At 40.9% G+C, this 17393-nt stretch overlaps 1 protein-coding gene across 1 annotated transcript in view; it reads left to right on the top strand.

The window, feature by feature from the left end:
• Positions 1–10073, top strand: part of LOC144495710 (charged multivesicular body protein 4b-like) — a 37272-nt gene extending 27199 nt beyond the window's left edge. Inside the window, exon 5 of the mRNA XM_078216058.1 lies at positions 4894–10073. Within this exon, the coding sequence (XP_078072184.1) occupies positions 4894–4961 (68 nt within the window). The 3' untranslated portion in view covers positions 4962–10073. The remainder of the gene's footprint in view (positions 1–4893) is intronic.
• Positions 10074–17393: the final 7320 nt, after the last annotated feature.

Genomic DNA, 17393 nt, shown 5'->3' with positions numbered 1-17393 from the left:
TATTCCCCCTAGGCTCTGCCCCATCCAGTCCCACTCCTAAGACCACTCCACCATATGCCCTGCCCCCTTGACACTGCCCAATACCTGATGGACAGTGCCAAGGTGTCCCCTGGGCATTGGCACTTTGCCCCTTGGACAGTAATTTTTTAGCGCTGTGGGATGGGAGAATTGTGGCCAATATATCTCAAAACATATGCAGCTTTCAACAAAATTTGGCATGTAGATTTGGATCCTGGGATATTTTTTCAAAGATCTGTTAACATTGGGAGAAGGGGTGAATTTCCTTTTTTGAGCATGATGTGGGTTGGTTTATTTGGAATGTTATTGTTTTTGGATGTTTTGGGTTGTCTCAGCTGCTGTGGTATGATTTGTCACAGCTGTCAAATATGAGTATTGTGTCAATATTCACCAAAGAGTAGGACTTGGTGGATGATGAGTCTGGAAAAGGGTGTGTAGATAGTTTGAGTCATGTTGCGATCAAAAAGGAGGAGGTATTGGGGTTGTTGAGAAACATTAAGATAGACAAGTCCCCAGGGCCTGATGGGATATACCCCAGAATACTGAGAGAGGCAAGGGAGGAAATTGCTGGGGCCTTGAGAGAAATCTTTGTATCCTCACTGGCTACGGGGAGGTCCCAGAGGATTGGAGAACAGCCAGTGTTGTTCCTTTGTTTAAGAAGGGTAGCAAGAATAATCCAGGTAATTACAGGCTGGTGAGCCTTACATCAGTGGTAGGGAAATTATTGGAGAGGATTCTTCAAGACAGGATTTATTCCCACTTGGAAATAAGTGGATGTATTAGTGAGAGGCAACATGGTTTTGTGAAGGGGAGGTTGTGTGTCTCTAACTTGATCGAGTTTTTCGAGGAAGTGACAAAGATGATTGAGGGTAGGGCAGTGGATGTTGTCTACATGGACTTCAGAAAGGCCTTTGACAAGGTCCCCCATGGAAGACTGGTGCAGAAGGTGAAGTCGCATGGGATCGGAGGTGAGCTGGCAAGATGGATACAAAACTGGCTTGGTCAAAGAAGACAGAGGGTAGCAGTGGAAGGGTGCGTTTCTGAATGGATGGCTGTGACAAGTGGTATCCCTCGGGGATCAGTGCTGGGACCTTTGCTGTTTGTAATATATATAAATGATTTGGAGGAAAATGTAACTGGTTTGATTAGTAAGTTTACGGAGGACACAAAGGTTGGTGGATTTGCGGATAGCAATGAGGACCATCAGAGGATACAGCAGGATATAGATCGTTTGGAGACTTGGGCAGAGAGATGGCAGATGGAGTTTAATCCGGACAAATGTGAGGTAATGCATTTTGGAAGGTCTAATACAGATAGGAAATATACAGTAAATGGCAGAACCCTTAGGAGTATTGATAGGCAAAGGGATCTGGGTGTACAGGTACACAGGTCACTGAAAGTGGCAATGCAGATGGAGAAGGTTGTCAAGAAGGCATATGGCATGCTTGCCTTCATCGGCCAGGGCATTGAGTTTAAAAATTGGCAAGTCATGTTGCAGCTTTATAGAACCTTAGTTAGGCCGTGGAATATCGTGTTCAATTCTGGTCGCCACACTACCAGAAGGATGTGGAGGCTTTGGAGAGGGTACAGAAAAGATTTATCGGGATGTTGCCTGGTATGGAGGGCATTAGCTATGAGGAGAGGCTGGAGAAACCTTTTGTTCTCACTGGACTGACGGAGGTTGAGGAGTGACCTGATACAAGTCTACAAGATTGAGAGGCATGGACAGAGTGGATAGTAAGCTTTTTCCCAGAATGGAAGAGTCAATTATTAGGGGGCATAGGTTTAAGGTGCGAGGGGCAAGGTTTAAAGGAGATGTACGGGGCAGAATTTTTTACGCAGAGTGGTGGGTGCCTGGAACTTGTTGCTGGGGGAGGTAGTGGAAGCAGATACAGTAGTGACTTTTAAGGGGCGTCTTGACAAATCCATGAATAGGATGGGAATAGAGGGATATGGTCCCCAGAAGGGTAAGGGGTTTTTAGTTGAGTCAGTGCAGGCTTGGAGGGCCGAAGGGCCTGTTCCTCTGCTGTAATTTTCTTTGTTCTTTATTCTTTGTTCTAAATTGTCTTCTCACTAATCATCTGTCTGATTCTTCCGAAGAAGGTTGCCGATTGATGTCATTTTTGTATTGATTTCCACTAGTTCTGTGGTTATGGGCTCTTGCACTCGGCTCTGGATTGTGACTATTCAAACTCGTTCCATGTAGATCTTTTCTGACTGCAAGGAAGTTTTCACCCCATAGTTGGTTCAGTTTTCGCTTGGTGAGAGTAATGATCAAATCTCCTATACCAAACTTTTTCCACAAATAAAGGTGCTTTAATTTCAAAAGAGCTTCTACAAATACATAAAGGGCAAGAAAAAACTAAGGAGAGAGTAGGGTCTCTTGAGGATCAACAAGATCATCTAAGTGCGGATTCACAAAAGATGGGTGAGATCCTAAATGAATATTTCTCATCGGTACTTACTGTTGAGAAAGGCATGGAAATAAATAGTGATGACTTGAGTGTACATATTACAGAGAAGATGGTGCTGGAAGTCTTAAAGCGCATCAAGGTAGATAAAGGTAGACCTGATGAAATGTATCCCAGGACGTTGAGGAAAGCTAGGGAGGAAATTGCGGGTCCCCTCGGAGAGAGATTTGAATCTTCGACAGCCACAGGTGAGGTGCCTGAAGATTGGAGGGTGGCAAATATTTAAGGAGGACTGCAGGGAAAAGCCTGGGAACTGCAGACCGGTGAGCCTAACGTCTGTAGTGGGTAAATTGTTAGTAGGTATTCTGAGAGACAGGATCTACAGGCATTTAGAGAGTCAAGGACTGAGTAGGGACAGTCAGCATGGCTTTGTGAGTGGAAAATCATGTCTCATGAACTTGATTGAGTTTTTTTGAAGATATAACTAAGGTAGATGAGGGCAGTGCAGTCGATGTTTTTACATGGACTTTTGCAAGGCCTTTGACAAGATGCCGCATGGTAGGTTGTTGCATGAGGCTAAATCTCATGGGATCCATGGGTGAGGTAGCCAATTGGATACAAAGTTGGCTTGACGACAGAAGGCAGAGGGTAGCAGTCGAGGGTTGTTTTTTAAACTGGAGGCCTGTGACCAGCAATGTGCCTCGGGGATCAGTGGTGGGTCCACTGTTGTTTGTTATTTATACTAGTGATTTGGATGAGAATTTAGGAGGCATGGTTAGTAAGTTTGCAGATGACACCAAGATTGGTGGCATAGTGGACAGTGAAGAAGGTTATCTAGGATTGCAATGGGATCTTGATCAGTTGGGCCAGTGAGCCAATGAATGGCAGATGGAGTTTAATTTAGATAAATGTGAGGTGATGCATTTTGATAGATCGAATCGGGGCAGGACCTACTCAGTTAATGGTAAGGCGCTGGGGAGAGTTATAGAACAAAGAGATCCAGGAGTATAGGTTCATAGCTCCTTGAAAGTGGAATCACAGGTGGACAGGGTGGTGAAGAAGGCATTCGGCATGCTTGGTTTCATTGGTCAGAACATTGAATACAGAAGATGGGATGTCGTGTTGAAGTTGTATAAGAATTAATAAGGCCACACTTGGAATACTGTGTACAGTTCTGGTCACCCTATTATAGAAAGGATATTATTAAACTAGAAAGAGCGCAGAAAAGATTTACTAGGACGCTACTGGGTCTTGATGGTTTGAGTTGTAAAGAAAGGCTGGATAGACTGGGACTTTTTTTCCCTGGAGCGTAGGAAGCTGAGGGGTGATCTTATAGAGGTCTATGAAATAATGAGGGGCATAGATCAGTCAATGTCTTTTCCCAAAGGTAGGGGAGTCTAAATATAGAGGGCATAGGTTTAAGGTGAGAGGGGAGAGATACAAAAGGGTCCAGAGGGCAATTTTTTCGCAGAGGGTGGTGAGTATCTGGAATAAGCTGCCAGGGGTAGCAGTAGAGGCAGTTCAATTTAGTGTTTTTAAAAAGCATTTAGTTACATGGGTAAGATTGGTAAAGAGGGATATGGGCCAAATGCAGGCAATTGGGACTAGCTTCGTGGTTTAAAAACTGGGCAGCATGGACAAGTTGGGCCGAATGGCCTGTTTACATGCTGTAAACCTCTGACCTAATATTGGATGTTTTCTGCCAATCATGTATCGGAATGTGTGGATCTAGTACAGATCCCTTGTCTGATGGTGTTTCAGTTACCATTTGCACACAACCATTTTGTAAATACTTATAAAACTTGTGCATTGTTAACTAATTTGAGTATTGTTGTATTTCATTTTATCTAACTATTTTACTTCAGTGACTAAAATCGAATTAGCCACCTAGTGCAAAATTGATAGGAATTCTGCTTACAGATTATCATTGCTGACCCAACTGTCTTTGGCTTATATGGAGTCAGTTATCTATAACGGGTTGCTCTCATTCTCATAGGCGGCACGGTAGCACAGTGGTTAGCACTGCTGCTTCACAGCGCCAGGGTCCCGGGTTCGATTCCCGGCTCGGGTCACTGTCTGTGTGGAGTTTGCACATTCTCCTCGTGTCTGCGTGGGTTTCCTCCGGGTGCTCCGGTTTCCTCCCACAGTCCAAAGATGTGCGGGTTAGGTTGATTGGCCAGGTTAAAAATTGCCCCTTACAGTCCTGAGATGCGTAGGTTAGAGGGATTAGTGGGTAAAATATGTGGGGGTAGGGCCTGGGTGGGATTGTGGTTGGTGCAGACTCGATGGGCCGAATGGCCTCCTTCTGCACTGTAGGGATTCTATGAGTTTAAACCTATAGTTCATTCAGGCTTTACATATAACAACCTCTGTGTTCCTTTAAAGATTTGTACTTTTTCTGTGTGAAGTGAACAATCAGTTTATCAAACATAATGAAATATTTGTATAACTTACTCTTTTCTAGTTAAAACACAGAAGAAAACAAAGGAAGAAGATGCAAGTTTGAAGCATCTAAAAGCCTGGGCATTGTAGAATTTCCACAAGAAGGAAGGATGATAATCCTAAGGGACATGAAGGTGACTTTGTATTCATATGTTTGGTAAATAGTCCTACAAAATGTTGATGTACTGTGTTTCTGAGGTATTTGGGGTTCAATTCTGCAGTTAAGATAAACGCTGATATTCACTTGGAATGTTTTTTAAATCAGTGTTGGCAAATCATCCATTTTTCATGCATTAGCATACACTAAATCTCTGCATGCTTTTTGAATTAGACCAAGTTTGGGAAATATCTACGGTCAAATACCATAACGAATTCATGTAAAAAAGTGAAATGATTCCGAATCTGAAATATCCCCTCCAGTAGATAGTTATATCTAGAATACTTTGACAAAGAGCTGATAGCCTATTTTCAAGAAACCAATAGCACAAAAGCAAAACTGAGATTTGATGGTTAATTTGAGAGCAATAGAACCATAGAATGCCTACAGTGCAGAAGAAAGCCATTTGGCCCATCGAGTCTGCACTGACTCTCTGAAACATAGCATCTTACCCAGACCCAACCCTATCCCCATAATCCCACGCACTTACCTACCATACTTCTGACTTTCCTTGGCATCTGTTCTGTTTTACATAGGTCTGCATACTCGTTGAATCTGATTCATTCCTAACAAGTTACTTTTGTATCTAAGCAGCTGTTCTTTAATTAGAAACCCATAAAGCCCACACACATTTGTTCTCAACTCAAAGCACTAAATTTAAAATTTCAGTTACTGCAGCTTGCAGGACTGGAAGATCAGCCACACTAAGCAATACACTACAGAAGTGGAATCGGACAATCTTGTCCAGGAGGAAATTAAAAGGAGGTGAAATAGAAGACCCTGAAAGCAAACAATGCTGCACAGCATATGCTGTCATTCAGGATTTTCTACTGAATTAACTTTACGCTGCGCAAAGACAAGCTGCTTCAAACAAACAACAAATTGATGACCACACAACTTAGTACAGCTCAAAAGCTAGTAAAACATAATAAGAAATGTAACATGCAGATAACAAATAATTAAACCTAACTAAGTGAATTTGGCTACAATTTTTCTGTCTCCAGAAATTGCTTTTTGAACCTGTTCACTTCAGTGACATTGCCTGGTATTCCCAGGTTTTTTTTTGTTTCTGTCTGACTCCCCCTCTTATTCCTTTTTCCCTAATTTTCAAATGGGGAACTAGACACAGAAGGTTAATGCAAGTTAGGGCTCACGGAGTTGGGACTAATATATTTACCATGGATAGAGGATTGGTTAAAGGGAAAACAATAGGAATAAACAGGCCGTGAGGATCAGAGCTGTGTTCTCAACTATTTACTGTCTACATTCATGACTTAAATAAAAGGATTGATTGTAATATTAACAAATATACAAAACCAGATGGGAGATTTGAGCTCTGAGGAGGACACAAGTTGTCTGCAAAGAGTTACAGATGGGTTAAGTGAGCAGGTAACAAGGTGGCAGGTAAAATATGAGAGCTTGTTTCCTTGGTAGAAAGAATAGAAGAGTGGAATATTTTGATTGAGAAACTATTAAATGTTGGTGCTCAGGGGGATTTGGGTGTCCTTGTGCACGCCACAGTTAACATGTAGATACAGCGAACAATTGGGAAGGCAAGTTGCAAGTGGTTTTTAGTACGAGAGTAAAGAAACCTTGCTGCAATTGTACTTGTGTTTAGTGAGACCACAGCTGGGTGCTGTGTACAGTTTTAGTTTCCATACCTAAGGAAGGTATGTCTTGAAGGCAATGCAACAAAGTTTCACCAAGTTGATTCTTGAGATTGAGAGTTATTGCATAATGACAACTTAAGCAGAATAGGTCTGTTGTCTCTGAATTTTAGAAGAATGATGGAGAAGCCTCGTTGGAACATAAGATTCTGATATGGCTTAACAGGGTAGATGCTGAGCGACTATTTCCTCTGGCTGGATAGTCTAGAACTGGAAGGGTGGAGGTGGCATCGTGTCACAATAAGGGAACATTAAGACTCCAAGCACATCCAAGGATTTGGGGATTGGGTGGGAAAATGGAGTTTAGAGCCATTTGCAGCATGAAAGGAGGCCATCCAATCCACTGAGTCCAATCTGGCTCCCAGCAGAGAAATCCAGTCAGTCCCAATCTCCCGTGCAATCACCGAAATCCTCTAAGTTTATTTCCTTCGAATGCCAATCTAATTTTCTTTTGAAATCATTGATCATTTCAGCTTCCACCAGCCTTGTGGGCAGCAGGTTCCGGATTATTACCACTCAACACATCTAAAAATTCTTCCTCATGGCATACTGTATTGCATTATTATTCTAAACTTGTACATAAAAGCAAAAAAAGAAAATAGAGGCAGGCTTAGGCCATTCAGCACTTTGAGGCTGCTCTGCCATTAATTATGATCATGGCTGATCATCAAATTCAATACACTAATCCCCCCCCCCCCCCTCTTATCCCTTGATCCATTTAGCACCAAGAGCTATGTCTAATTCATTCTTTAAATCACAGGGTTTGGCCTCCGCTACTTTATGGTAGTGAATTCCACAGATTCACCACTCTCTGGGTGAAGAAATTTTTCCTCACCTTCAGTCCTAAAAGGTTTGCCCCTTATCCTCAAACTATGACCCCTAGTTCTGGACTTCCTCACCGTTGGGGGCATTCTTTCTGAATCTACCCTGTCTAACCCTCTTAGAATTTTATAAGTTTCTGATTGATCTCCTTTCGTTCTTTTGAACTCCAATGAATATAATCCTAACCGACTTAGTCTGTCCTCATATGACAGTCATGTCAACCCAAGAATCAACCTGGTAAACCTTTGCTGCACTCCCTCTACAGCAAGAACATCTCCTTCCTCAGAATAGGACGCCAAAACTGCACACTACTCCAGATGTGGCCTCACCAAAGCCCTATATAACATCCTTATTCCTTTACTGAAATTCTCTCACTATGAAGGCCAACATACCATTTGCCTTCCTTACTGCCTGCTGTACATGTGTGCTTATGTTCAGTGACAGTATCCTTGATACTGTCACTGAACATAAGCACACATACCAAGGTCTCACTGAGTATCCACCTCTCTCAATTTATCCCATCCAAATAATCTGCCTCCTATTTTTCCTACTGAAGCGGATAACCTCTCATTTATCTGCCATGCATATGCCCATTCACTCAGCCTGTCCAAATCATGTTGAAGCATCTCTGCATCCTACTCATAGCTCACCCTCCCACCCAACTTTATATCAGCTGCAGATTTGGAGATGATGCATTTAATTTCCTTATCCAAATCGTTAATATATAATAATATTTGGGGTCTTGGCACAGATCCCTGTAGTACTCCAGTATTCACTGACTGCTAATCACAAAAAGACCCATTTATTAAAACTCTTTGTTCCTTGTCTGCTTTCTATCCATCTCAAGACACTACCGGCAATCCCATGCGCTTTAACTTTACATAATCTGCTATGTGAGACCTTGTCGAAAGTCTAAATAAATCACATTTAACAGTCTCCTTGGTCAACTCTACCAGTTGCATCCTCAAAGAATTCCAGTAGATTTGTCAAGCATGATTTCCCTTTCAAAAATCCATGCTGACCCTGTCTGATTATACCACTGCTTTCCAAATGCTGTGCTGTGCTTGGAAATCCTTGATAATGAACTCTAGCAACTTTCCCACTACCGATGTTAGGCTCATTGGTCTATAGTTCAGTGTTTTCTCTATCTCCCTTTTTGAATAGTGAGCTTACATTAGCTACTGTCCAATCTGTAGGAACCATTCCAGAGTCCAAAGAATTTTGGAAAATGACCACCAATGGATCTACTATTTCTGGAGCCACTTCCTTAAGTACTCTGGGGTGAAGATTATCAGGCTCTGGAGATTTATCCGCCTTCAGTCCCATTCATTTTCCCAAAACCACTTCTCTAATACTCATTTTGTTCAGCTCCTCACTAAAACTTGTGTTTCTCAGAACTTCCAGTACATTATTCATATCTTCCTTTTGTAAAGACAGAAGCAAAGTATGAATTTAGTTCCTCAGTCACTTCTTTGTTCCCTGTTACAAATTTCTCCAGTTTCTGACTCTAAGAGGCCTACATTTGTTTTTATCAATCTTTTTCTCTTTGCATACGTATAGAAAATTTTAGTCATTTTTATGTTCCCCGCTAGCTTACTTTCATACCCTATTTTCCCCTTAATCAATCCCTTGGTTCACCTTTGCTGAATTTTAAACTGCTCCCAATCCTTGGGTCCACTGCTTTTTCTTGCCAATTTGTGTACTACTTTGAATCTCATCCTATCTCTTTCCCTTGTAAGCCCTGGTTTGACCATAGTTCCCTTTCCATCCTTGCACCAAATAGAAATAAACAGCTTTTGGAGTTCATTCCTTGAATGCCTCCCATTGCCTACCCACTGTCCTTCCTTTCAGTAATATTTCCCAGTCCATCATAGCCAACTAGTGCTGCATACCATCATAGTCACCTTTATTGATATTCAGGACCCTAGTCTCAGAACTACCTCACTATTCACCTTGAAATTCTATTATATTATGGTCACTCATCCCCAAGGGTGTTCTCACAATTAGATTGCCAACTAATCATTGCTCATTGCACAATACTCAGTCCAAGATGGCCTGTTCCCTTGTTGATACCTCAACATATTGCTCCAGAAAACCATCCCATATACGCTACAGAAGTTCCTCCTCTATTGCACTGTGATTAATTTGACTCACCCAATCTATACGCATGATTACAGATGTTTCTTTATCACATGTATCTCTGATTTCCTGTCTAATGCAATTCCCAACATTACCTCTACAATGGCTTGATGATAGAGCAGAGTTTAAAAAAAGGCGTTCAAGGAGTCAATCCTCAAGCTAACTGGGTTTCAGCAGCAATGACAAGGTGAGATAGTGAGTCAAGAAGTTTACATGTAGGTAATATTTGGCAAATGCAAGATGTCCATAAACACAACAATTGAGACAAAATGCGGCAGAAAGATCGCAGTACACGGATATACTCAGAACATTATGGTTGCATTGCTGTAGCTCTGGACTGAGCAGCCAGCTTGTAACCCTGATGCTGGAAGACAAAAATGGATGACTTCAGTTTGTTAACAAAGTGGCATGTCCCAAGATTGTGTTTGACAGGAAGCTGGATATGTAGAAACAGCCTTGGACTTTTTGTCCGTCGACAGATGGAGTTGGGTGTTACCAATAGAAGGTTGGAAGCTGACCTCATGCTTGTGAATAATGTCACTGAGCAGTTGCATGTAAATGAAGAATTAGAAGACACCAAGGGTGAAGATCTGGAGTGCACAGAAGCTGAAGTAAAAACAATTCCGCTGCATTAGGTGCTCATTGGAGTGGTGAGAATGTTAGCTGGCACCATCAGAATTAAATTTCAAGCTATGATGAGATGAACCTTATAACTTTAAATGACACTCAAAACATGGGTACTTACAAATAAAATAGGAGTTAGCTCATTGGTAGTCTTTTGCCTCTGCATGAGATGGTCTTGGGTTTAAGTCTGCATTAGAGATGAGCACATATTCCAGGCTGGCACTTCAATGCAGGACTGAGGGAGTGCTGTACTCTGCCTCATTGAATGTTTTTAAGGCAAGGATAGATACATTTATGAACAGTAAAGGAATTAAGGGTTATGGTGAACGGGCGGGTAAGTGGAGCTGAGTCCACGAAAAGATCAGCCATGATCTTATTGAATGGCGAAACAGGCTCGAGGGGCCAGATGGCCTACTCCTGCTCCTCGTTCTTATGTACTAAGAAATATCATCTTTTGGATGAAAAGTTAAACTGAGCTCTCAGATGAAAAATAAATCTCGGGATAACTACCAACAGTTTCATGGATATTTATCCTTCTGCCAGTATCACTAAAATAGATTATCTGGTCATTAATCTAATTACTATGGGACTATATTTGTACAAGTGTTGCTGGCTTTCCCCACAGTTGATTACAATGAGCAAGACTCAATAATACAGCAATGAGTTGAAGTTGAAAACCAGCCATTACATAGGATATATGACACACAAACGAGTTCGGCCCAACCAGTCTATGCGAGTGTTTATGCTCCACTCGAACTTCTTTCCATTTGTCTTCATCTAAATCTATCCATTGCAGAGATCTTTTCCCTTCAATCACTCCTTGTAGTGATGATTCTTTTAGATGGCAGAGCAGGCTTGAGGGGCCATATGGTCGTCTTCTGCTCATATTTCTTTTATCTTTGAAACCTTTGTATCCTGCAGTGGTTCAAGAATGCAGCTCACCACCACCTTCTCAAGGACAACTAGGGATAGGCAATAAATGCTGGTCTAGCCAGCTATGTCCACATCCCATAAATGAATTTAAAAAATAATGAACAACTTGGTTGAATCGACTGCCATTTCCTGTTATAAATTGGAAAATTTGAGTTAAATCGGAGAAATTGTCTCAAAATTCCTGATCCATAACTATTTTGAAAACTGAACTAATTGACAGGGGATAGCACCAGATATGAGGGAATTTATTCAAAACAATTTTTAGCCAACCCATGTTTTAAATAATCACAACCCAAGGTTTGTAACTTTCTACTGCTATCACATGCAGTAGGCCCCAACACCGTTGTGCTTGTTTTTATGTTAGAAGGCTGAGGAGAGATTTGAAAGGTGTTCAAAATTGTGAGGGATCTAGTCAGAGTAGACAGAGAGGTAACTTCCCACTGGTGATGGGTCTAGAATCAGAATATACTGATTTAAGGTGATCGACAAAAGAAAGAAAGATGACATGAGAGTTTTTTAGTGCAGTGTGGGGTTAGGATCGTAAATGTACTGCCTAAGAGAGTGGTGGATGCATTCAATTGTGGCATCCAAAAAGGGAATTGGACAAGTATCTGAAGATCAAGAAAAATGGTGTGTTATGGGCAGGTAAGTGAGACAAGCTGAAATACTGCTGTTGCAGAGTCTGTGTGAACTCAACAGATCACATTCCCTACTTTTGTGCTCTAATCATTCTATATTCTATACACACAAGAACTCCAATAGAAATGCTTGAGTAACTAATAGTGAATGTCCTGGGAAGTACATTGAAAATGTTGATCTTTCCTTAAGTTTCTGTTTGAGACAAAATGGGATAGTTGCCCAAAGCTGCTGTTATTCAACCTATAGGGCACATGCTTGCTTGTTTTACCACCTGAGGAATGGAATGTCAGCAAGGAATTGCTTTGGAAAGGAAGGAAAAAGAAAGTAAGCATGCCTTGTAAAATGAAGTGGGATAAGGCATATTATAAACTGCTTATGAGTCAGAATAGAAGTGGCAAAGCAGCCTCATGCATGCTATAGAAAATGGTGTTCTAGTTACATTCATGATGTATCTGACCTCCAGCTGTACTTTGACGCCCTTCTCCTTCTGTTTCTTTGACTTTGGCCTTTTGTGTATTCCCCCACCATTGACAGCTATGGTATCAATTGTAGACATCCAACCCTCTAGAATTCCTTCTCTTAAACCCCTATGTCTCTCCAGATTTCTTTCCACATCTTTGACCAAGTTTTTGGTCATCCTTCCCAATATATATCTATCTTGTCTCGGTACCCATTTTTCCAGATTACATCCGTATAGATTGAGATGTGTTTTCTATGTTAAACGTGTGGTATAAAACAGGTGAAATCTTGTCAAAAATAGATGCATGTTGATCAAAAAATCATAACCATATCAAAGAACAAAGAAAATTACAGCACAGGAACAGGCCGTTCAGCCCTCCAAGCCTGCAATGACCATGTTGCCTGACTTAACTAAAACTCCCTACGCTTCCGGGGACCATATCCCTCTATTTCCATCTCATTCATGTACTTGTCAAGACGCCCCTTAAAAGTCACTACCGTATCTGCTTCCACTACCTCCCCCGGCAACGAGTTCCAGGCACCCACCACTCTTTGTGTAAAAGATCTGCCTCATACATCTCTTTTAAAACTTGCCCCTCGCATCTTAAACCTATGCCCCCTAGTAATTGGCTCTTCCACCCTGGGAAAAAGCTTCTGACTATCCACTCTGTCCATGCCTCTCATAATCTTGTAGACTTCTATCAGGTCTCCCCTCAACCTCCGTCGCTCCAGTGAGAACAAACAAAGTTTCTCCAGCCTCTCATAGCTAATGCCCTCCATACCAGGCAACATCCTGGTAAATCTTTTCTGTACCCTCTCCAAAGCCTCCACATCTTTCTGGTAGTGTGGCGACCAGAATTGAACACTATATTCCAAGTGCGGCCTCACTAAGGTTCTATAAAGCGTCAACATGACTTGCCAATTTTTAAACTCAATGCCCTGGCCGATGAAGGCAAGCATGCCATATGCCTTCTTGACTACCTTCTCCACCTGCATTGCTACTTTCAGTGACCTGTGTACCTGTACACCCAAATCCCTTTGCCTATCAATACTCCTAAGGGTTCTGCCATTTACTGTATATTTCCTATCTGTATTAGACCTTCCAAAATGCAAACCTCACATTTGTCCGGATTAAACTCCATCTGCCATCTCTCCGCCCAAGTCTCCAACTGATCTATATTCTGCTGTATCCTCTGATGGTCCTTATCGCTATCCGCAAATCCACCAACCTTTGTGTCATCCGCAAACTTACTAATCAATCCAGTTACATTTTCCTCCAAATCATTTATATATATATTACAAACAGCAAAGGTCCCAGCACTGATCCCTGAGGAACACCACTTGTCACAGCCCTCCATTCAGAAACGCATCCTTCCACTGCTACCCTCTGTCTTCTATGACCGAGACAGTTTTGTATTCACCTTGCCAGCTCACTTCTGATCCCATGCGACTTCACCTTCTGCACCAGTCTGCCATGGGGGACCTTGTCAAAGGCCTTCCTGAAGTCCATGTAGACAACATCCACTTCCCTGTCCTCATCAGTTATCTTCGTCACTTCCTCAAAAAACTCGATCAAGTTCGTGAGACATGACCTTCCCTTCACAAAACCATGTTGCCTCTCACTAATACGTCCACTTATTTCCAAGTGGGAATAAATCCTGTCTCGAAGAATCCTCTCCAATAATTTCCCTACCACTGATGTAAGGCTCACCGGCCTGTAATTACCTGGATTATTCTTGCTACCCTTAAACAAAGGAACAACGTTGGCTATTCTCCAATCATCTGGGACCTCCCCTGTAGCCAGTGAGGATACAAAGATTTCTCTCAAGATCCCAGCAATTTCCTCTCTTGCCTCTCTCAGTATTCTGGGGTATATCCCATCAGGCCCTGGAGACTTGTCTACCTTGATATTTCTCAAGAACCCCAATACCACCTCCTTTTTGATCTCAACATGACTCAAACTATCTGCACGTCCTTTCCCAGACTCATCATCCACCAAGTCCTTCTCTTTGGTGAATACTGACGCAAAGTACTCATTTAATACCTCGCCCATTTCCTCTGGCTCCACACAAAAATTCCCTCCCTTGTCCTTGAGTGGGCCAACCCTCCCCCTGGCTACCCTCTTGCTCTTTATATATGTGTAAAAAGCCTTGGGATTTTCCTTAATCCTGCAGGCCAATGCTTTTTCATGACCCCTTTTAGCTCTTCTTACTCCTTGCTTAAGTTTCTTTCTACTTTCCTTGTATTCCACACTTGCTTCGTGTGTTCCCAGCCTCCAAGCTTTGACAAATGCTTCCTTTTTCTCTTTGACTAGGCTCACAATATCTCTCGTTATCCAAGGTTCCCAAAACTTGCCATACTTATCCTTCATCCTTGCAGGAATGTGCCGGTCCTGAATCCCTATCAACTTACACTTGAAAGCCTCCTACATGCCAGATGTTGATTTGCCCTCAAACATCTGCCCCCAATTTACATTCTTCAGTTCCTGCCTAATATTGTTGTAATTAGCCTTCCCCCAATTTAGCACCTTAACTTGAGGACTACACTTATCTTTATCCATCAGTACCTTAAAGCTTACTGAATTGTGGTCATTATATCGATATAATGTAACAAAAATCTTTTGACTTTTTTTGCCAACCTTTTCCCGTTTAAAATTCATGTCTATATTTACAAACTTCTATTATAATAGAAAAAATGGATTGAGTTTCCACAGAATCCACTAACTTGAAAGAGCTGCAGAAACCCTGGGTATTTTCTGAGGCTTCTGCAGAGTGGGAGAACCCAGTAATTATACATAAAATGCAAGAACAGCATGCAGGAAAACCAAATATTCCCACAGTACAAACAATGTTGCTTTCTAAATTCACTCAGTATGCCTTGTGGAGGTATTCTGTGTGAACTGTCTCACTTAATGTTTCAAGACAAACCAGCCAAGATCAGGAACTTGTGTGAAAATTAGATTTAAAGTCTAGGCTAGTACACTACAGAGATTGTATTTTTTTAATTGAAACTTTTTTTAAAGCTCATACCTGTGTGACAGAAAAATACATGACACTGGCTTGATAGCTTACCAAAAAAAATGAAGCTTTTCCTTGCACTTTTTTTCTCTTGCACCATAATATTTTGGATGACTATATTTTATTTTTGAGAAGATAAAATAGTTTGATTACTTGATTTACTGCATATAGTTTTTTGTTAAACTACTTGATTCTGTTTTTGGTCTAATTAAGTTGTACTTTCAAATGAGGGACAAAATCAAATTCAGATAGGTCTAAGTAACTTTGCTTTCATTGGAAAATCTGCTTAAGCACATAATTTTGTTACAGTTGAAATGTATGTAAGCAATAAAGTCTTATTTAAAATTCTAGTTTTACCTAATAACATGTATTTCTGTAAGTTTATGATACTGTTGATACTAAGCAACCAAAAATTAGTCTTTAAATAGAACCTGTATCCATGTATTATATATATGTATATTGATTTGCTTGTATAGCTGTTCTTTGAAGAAAAATGCTACCATTCAAGAAACCATCCAGTAAGATGGTAACACACAAGAACATTTTGTAAATAAAAGTACTTAATTTACATGTAATCAAATGTCTTTGAATTGAATGTTGTTTTAGCATTAAGAAAACCTAAAACATAATTTTGAGTAATGCCTGTTTTCGTTGGTACATTTTTGGAAGTTAAGCAGTTTTGCTGTTCAACTTGACCATAGTTATAGCAGAGCACTCAATCCAGTGGCATCACAGCAGGGACTGATCATGTCTTTATGCACACATGCATATTTTAGCAGAGCTGATAAGTAGCAGTTGGAAACCGGAATCCTAGCTAATTTTCCATCTCTCCCTAAATCAGTGCATTCAAGGCAGCCAACAAACTAAGGTCAGCTAATTAAAATAAAGCTGGAACAAAATCTAGGATTTGTGGAGTCTCTATAGTTCAAGTATTTGCTGCACACTTACTGTGACCTCAAAAGATCTTTATCAATCTACCCTTATTATTCTAGGGGAAATATTTATAGGTATATTGCATGGACCAAAGTGGACTATTTTTCTTAAACTGCAAGCGTTTGTGTATAATGCAATTAATAAGGTTTTGATCATTTACTATATTCCCCAACACACATTAGTATTTAACTTTGAATGTTATTAACACTCTTAAAACTACCAAGCGTTTTTCACAACAAATCTATGGTTTTATTACTTGTAAAATGTTCTAAACTTTGCTACTGGAACGTCTACATTGATCACTATTAATTTAGAATTGTCTTCAAGGGTTGCTATGCATCTTAAAGTTCTGTGCCACATTTTTAGAATTGCTGTCTTCCATAATATAATACTGACAATGCAGGTGTCAGTCTTCAGCCAATTTGATTGATATCAAGAAATGGCTGAAGGCACTGGATGCTGCAAACCCTGACAATATGCCAGCAATAATACTGAAGACTTATGCTCCAGAACTTGCCACATTCTGAGCCAAGCTGTTCCAGTACAGCTGCTACCTGGCAATGTGGAAAATTGCCAGGAATGTCCTCTACACAAACAGGACAAATCAAACCCAGCCAATTACCACCCCATCAATCTACACTCAATCATCAGTAAAGTGATGGAAGGGGTCATCCACAACGCTATCAAGTGGCACTTACTCAACAATAACCTGCTCATGGATACTCAGTTTGGGTTCTGCCAGGGTCACTCAGCTCTTGATCTCATTACAGCCTTTCTTCAAACATGGACAAAAGAACTGAATGACAGACGTGAGGTGCAAATGACTGCCCTTGATATCAAGGCAGCATTTAACCAAATATGACATCAAGGAGAGCAAACGTGTTGACATGTACATCATTTTACCTCAGTTGGTAGCACTTTATCACTTCTGAGCCAGCATAATCTCGGATGGTACTTTTTGCCATAATGAAGTAGTACTACATTGTTGGAGATGCTGTCTTTTGAATGGCAATTTATAATAACTCGCACTTATATGGTATCTTCGAAGTAATACAATGTCTTTGGATATTTCGCAGGAGTGTAATTTGAAATTGACAAATGCAAAGTAGATGAGAGTAGAGGTGATCAAAGA

Source organism: Mustelus asterias, chromosome 7 (assembly GCF_964213995.1).
Source record: "Mustelus asterias chromosome 7, sMusAst1.hap1.1, whole genome shotgun sequence".
Lineage (NCBI taxonomy): Eukaryota > Metazoa > Chordata > Chondrichthyes > Carcharhiniformes > Triakidae > Mustelus > Mustelus asterias.
The sequence above is the reverse complement of the archived record's forward strand: the minus strand, read 5'-3'. Positions and strand labels throughout refer to the sequence as shown.